This window comes from Seriola lalandi, unplaced genomic scaffold, assembly GCF_002814215.2.
Source record: "Seriola lalandi dorsalis isolate HSWRI2012SDOR001 ecotype SW California unplaced genomic scaffold, Sedor1 jcf7180002054946, whole genome shotgun sequence".
Taxonomy (NCBI): Eukaryota; Metazoa; Chordata; class Actinopteri; order Carangiformes; family Carangidae; genus Seriola; species Seriola lalandi.
In genome coordinates this window covers 409435-414849 of record NW_019525497.1, presented here as the reverse complement: position 1 = coordinate 414849, position 5415 = coordinate 409435, and the positions used below count along the sequence as shown (strand labels likewise).

The window sequence follows — 5415 nt, the reverse complement described above, 5'->3', positions numbered from 1 at the left end:
ATTTTCGTTAGTGATTTCCCACCTGAATTTTGGCCTGCTGCTCATTTTCTAAAGTTTCATAAATCCTCCTTGTGAGCACTTGTCTGATTTAAGGCGACGACAGACGCGGTTCCTCTGGCGCGCTCGGACTTGGATTTGTCCTCGGCTGAGTCAGCTATCCCGGCTGTTTGCCACTGCGGGGCGTCTGGGCGCTGGAGCGGCGCCTTGAACCCCCTTCGGTGCGCTCCCCGCAACTGACTGCCAGGCTGCACCTAAGCAGGGAGCCCGCGTGGCCATCATCTCTCAGAGTTACGCTATCGCACAGGCTGAGAGGCATCACCACCCTCCGCCTCTCTTTCCCCTTAACCTGTGGGATAGATGTGACCTTTCTGGAGCAGAATTAATTACAATTATAGAGCAAATATGAAGATTTTTATTACTAATACTGAAACAATCAATTCTCAATATTAATAATTGAAGGGGGAAGCCCGATTACTTATTTATTATCTTTTCTCATGAACAAATATTTAGATTTATATAGTTATTAGCCAATCTTAACGTCCAGTCTGTATTACCTCAATACAGGCCTCTTTCTTGTTATTAGAAAAAACACACTGGAATTGAGTCAAATTGAACTCAGACAGAGAGTAACTGGAGCTCACGGTCTTCTTTGGTCCGCTGCGTCCGTTTGCATGTAATTAAATAGCGCCGCGCGCACTTATCGGACGGATCTGACAGTAGAGTATCTAAAAGCGGTCCCTGTCCTGTGCACCTCTCCCCCCCGTCCCCTTCCAGCTCTACCTCTCGGTAATTGAATTAGCTCGGTTTTAGGCGGGGGAGGGGCTTGGCTTTGTTCGAGTGACGCCCATTCAAATAATTTCAAACCAATGGGACTATCCCCCGCTCCTCCGTAACCAAACCCACTCTCTCAGTCGGCGTCTGGAGCTGCCTGCCTTTGCCCTCACCTTCCTGCGTGTCCCGGCGTTTCAAACCCAAACACAAGAATAGAGGAAGACTACACGAAACGCACATGGGAGAACGCGAGGTTTTTTTCACGCCTGCACGTCGCACGATGGCTTATATATGAGGAGGACACTTTGGGATGTGGACATAAACAAGCGTCTCCACGGAGAGAAGCGCATGAGAAAACACAACGCTGTCCGTAGTCTCCGACACCGAGAAGGACTCCTCCCCACCTCGGCCGTGACACCTCCCGGTAAATCGCTGAGAAAGGATAACAGCCTTTTTTTTTTTCGGATTTTTTTTTCTGGAGACGAGAGACCGGGTCTAACACTGCCATTCAGATGCCAGTGACTGACTGACTGTATGGCTTTAAAAAGTTGCCTGGAGAACATGGACATCTGACGTGCGCCACACGGCGTCATTGGACACATTGAGCCTCTCTCTCTCTCTCTCTCTCTCTCTCTCTCTCTCTCTCTCTCTCTTTTCTCCATCACATCTCGGACTGAATAATCCCCTGCGCTTTGGGTTTGGAGTAAGAAGAAGTGTTGAGCAGTTGTCATTTGTCCTGACACAGGCTACATCCAGTAGCTCCCCGCAGAAAGGGAACATTACCACACCACAGAAGACACTGCCTGTTGTGCTGCGCATTTGTGTGTGCCGATCTCACTGTTTGTGCGTTAAAGGGAGAGAGATATTCTGTCAGCCCACCACGGATTTGTCCGAGCTGACATCCCGCATGAAATAAAGCGTATGATTCAACTGGACCCTCGCCCTGCATCAGAGAGAAAACAACACTGACGCGCTGGTTTTCTAACTTTACATTTCCGTCAGACCGAACAAGTGTCATCTCAAGTGTCCCCTTGAATGGTCACAATTTTGCCTTTTCTGTGCAGCGCGCGTTTGTATTTGTGTAGCATTCACAAACTGCGCCAGACACACACGGCCACAGGTGAATGAGACTCGTCACCTGTCCCGGTTGAAGCGCTCGCACAACTCGACTGACTGACCCATACTTGAAGAGGAATACGTGCCGAAGTTTCGCCGTAGTGATGCTGCAAGTGGAAATGGTCCTCTTTGTCTGCCTGGTGCTGTTGATGTGTGTTTTTAGCCAGGAGCCCAGCTCCAAAGTGGTGGCCGACCGCTACGCCGTCTTCTGGAACCGGACCAACACCAAGTAAGTGGCCTCACACCAGGGCAGGTTTACCGCGGAGAGTCGGCGATGTTCCGTCTCCTCTCCTCGCATCTGCATGAGCCACGGGGTTCGCAGGTTTGCTGGACCACATCGGTGTTTATTCTCCGCAGTGAGGGCATAATGCCAGTAGCTGTAGGTACAGGCTATAGCCGAGGACAGGAACAGGAGAGAGTAAGCTGTGCTGTGTCTTTTTTTTTTTCTTTTTAAATACGTGGCTGCTCACAAACAGCGCGTCCCAGGAAACTACAGATTAAAACCGTGCGTAATAAGGCCCGAACATAACATTAACCGTCTGATGTTGCATCGCTCCACTCGCTGTCGATATTGCTCCGATAAGGGAATTTACCGTTTCACTGTGAATTGTTCAGCTGTAGGTACAGGGACAGAGCTGTAAAACCTGGAGCATTATCTTGTGTTGTTTCTCTGTCCGGCGGACTCAGGCAGGGTCTTTAGACAACCCCAATGTAACCATTAACCCCAGTATCCAACCAGTCTCTTCTATGCTGAACACCTAACAGATCCACATCAGCACGAATCCTACAAAGTCAATTTTCCTACCAAATGTGGCCGCTCACCTCCTCACCAGACTGCGTGAAGGCTCAGTGACTTGATTTGGAAGAAAAAAAAAAAAAAAAAAAACTTCAGTTGTAGTCAAACAGGCCAAACGCCCTGTGCAGTGAGAAGGAAAGCTTTGGTATGAGCTTCTGTGCTCAGAGTTTGTATATTGTGAGGTTTCACCTCTAGAAAATACTAAATTTAGCCGTTAAGAGCCTAATGTATCAGTCAATATTAAACAGCTCCACCAGGAAATTCACTACAGTTATCATAATGTCATTTACTGGGCACAGAGCGGTCTCAGCACTTCTGAAAGTATCTAAAGCAGAGCTTCATGAATATCACAGAGGCACCATGGCAGGAGAATTACATCAAATGACAAAACTCAGTAAGCTGAAGCCCAAGTGCAGTATTATGATGATTTTACTTTAGAATTTGTGAGTGTTTATGGTTCCAAAGAGCTTCAGTTTTTTTTCTGTTAACATTTATTCATTAACAGAGTCATTGAATGACTTTTTTATGTGAAGACACGTTTCCTAGAGAAGTTGAACAAATTGTAATTAATTTATGTTAAATTTTAGATATTCTCCAGCCAATACAACACATTTTTTTTTTTAAAACTGTGCAGCATTATAATGTACTTTTGTGTATTCGGACACTCGACATTTGAAGCACACTATTGTAAAGTAGAAAAAAAAAATTCCAATTAAATGTGGTTTAATAGTAGATTTATTTACTAAAATCAAACCTAAAAAATGCAAATCAATTCTGGGAAATAAAACCCAGTGCAGTAACTGCATAAAAAGGCTTTCATTAAAGTAAGAACAGTGGAAACCAGGGACTTACCCTTTTGAAAACTTTTGAAAACTTTCTCTCAGTTTAACAATGTACAGCTTCTTTATTCTAAAATGAAATTTTACATATTGTTTTTCCCATATTCTACATGTTGGCGAAGACGAATGGTTACACGTTCAGAAGTTTGGAGGCTCACTGTCCTGAACTAATGTTTCAAAAATGTACATAAGTATTTATTTCTGAGTTTTTTTTCAGACAGTTAATTTAAATATTGCCACAAGTTGTAGGAATTAAAAGTGTAGTCTTTTCACTTTGCATATAAATTAACAAAAGGACAAGTGTGTGTTCAACATAATAAAGATTCAGCAAAAATCTGCCAGCAGTGAAGTGAAGACTTTATGTGCTGTTGACTCAGACGGGCCACACTAGAGGTCTTCAGAAAAGTTAAAGTAAAAGTTTCTCAGATGTGCCTCAGCCCTCGGGTCGAGCCTCTCTCTGCCCGGACAGTCTCGAGACAGTCTCGGTGTTCGGTGTACGTGTTTGTCGAGACAGCATTTCCTCGCTAAAAGTCCCTCATGGAGTTAGACTGTACAGCCTTGTCCCGGGCTTATTAAGTCTAAACACTGCTGGTGGAGTTTACATAGATCTTTCACTCAACTGCCACCGGCACTTAGTATTTGCTGAATAAAATCCTCAGCTTAGCCTCCAAGTGCGCACAAAGCCATTAATAGCACATGCTGAATTTGTTGCACAACTATTTATATTCAGTTTGAAGTTTGGGAAAACATGATTTATTGCTCGAAGCAATTAGTGGTCAGGGGTACAAACGGAGGGCTGACTGTAAGCGCTCTCCTGAAGTCAGGGCCAGTCTAGCAGGGTGCGTAGATCCTCGGCCTGATATACCGTAGACCATGACTGTTGTGGTCTTGGTCTCTGCTCCGACTTACCCTGGCTGTTTATTTATGGAGCGCTCTCTTCAATGGAGGCAAACACAATTTTCAGTTTAATCTTGATTCCTGCTGTTGATAGACCTACTTTAATTAGACTGTACATTTTTTTTTTCGACAAAAAAAAAAAAGAAAGAAGAAAAGTTTTGACTTGACTGGCTGCTCAGTTAACTTGATATCTTCCAGATGTGCTGACAAGTTTTCTCAGTTTCAGTGAAAGAAAAAAAAAAAGTGTAGTTAGAAAAAAAGGGAAATTTAAGTAAATCCTGTTAATCTCACATCTGACACACTAACACCGAAAGGGAGAGAGAGAGTGAGAGGGTGAGAGGAATGAAGAACTTTGTGATCCACTAGTCTGCATGCATGTTGTGCCTTTTACTCTCTTTGTGTCCGCAGTAAAGTCTCGAGGAAGAGATAGCTTCCTGAGCCTCATCTGTTTCTGAAGCTCTGACTTGCCTGAGGAAAGGAAACAGGTTTTCACAGAGGCTGTAATGCGGCTAACACCAGTCACTCCGTTATACTTACTCTAAATAGAGTTTGTTTGACTCTCACCCCTACAGGGCTGAGGCAGGAAGCCAGAAAGGTAACGTAACAGCAGAGAGGAGACGGAGAGAGGCAGAGATAGCAAACCCGTCTTATTGATGACTCAGTTAATAAATATCGAGTCCCTTTCTTCATGCATTACTGTAGAAGGCTGGTGTGGCACTGTAACGTAACTTGCCTCCCGTCTGCCTTTGTTCTGAGGCTGCACGGTCTCACCCAAAGTACGGCTGCTCCAAGAATTTCCTCTGTGAACGCCCAAATAGTCACATTCGAGCCCGAGTGACGTGTGACGTTGTGACAGCAATAATGTCATTTGTCATGGATAATGTTAGCAGGTAACTTAAAGGATAATTTCAATGTTTTTTCCTTCATTCTAGTTTGACTCTCATTCGCTCTCATTGGTGTCTGAACAAGATCATTCAGGGCTTGTTTTACTCCCCC

General features: G+C 44.5%; 1 protein-coding gene across 2 annotated transcripts in view; it reads left to right on the top strand.

Moving 5' to 3' along the window:
* Positions 1-916: 916 nt before the first annotated feature.
* The window catches only part of efna5b (ephrin-A5b), a 91930-nt gene continuing 87431 nt past the window's right edge, over positions 917-5415 (top strand). For both annotated transcript variants that reach the window (XM_023394250.2, XM_023394249.2), the window contains exon 1: positions 917-2116. In XM_023394250.2, coding sequence (XP_023250018.1) covers positions 1992-2116 — 125 coding nt within the window. In that variant the 5' untranslated portion in view covers positions 917-1991. The remainder of the gene's footprint in view (positions 2117-5415) is intronic.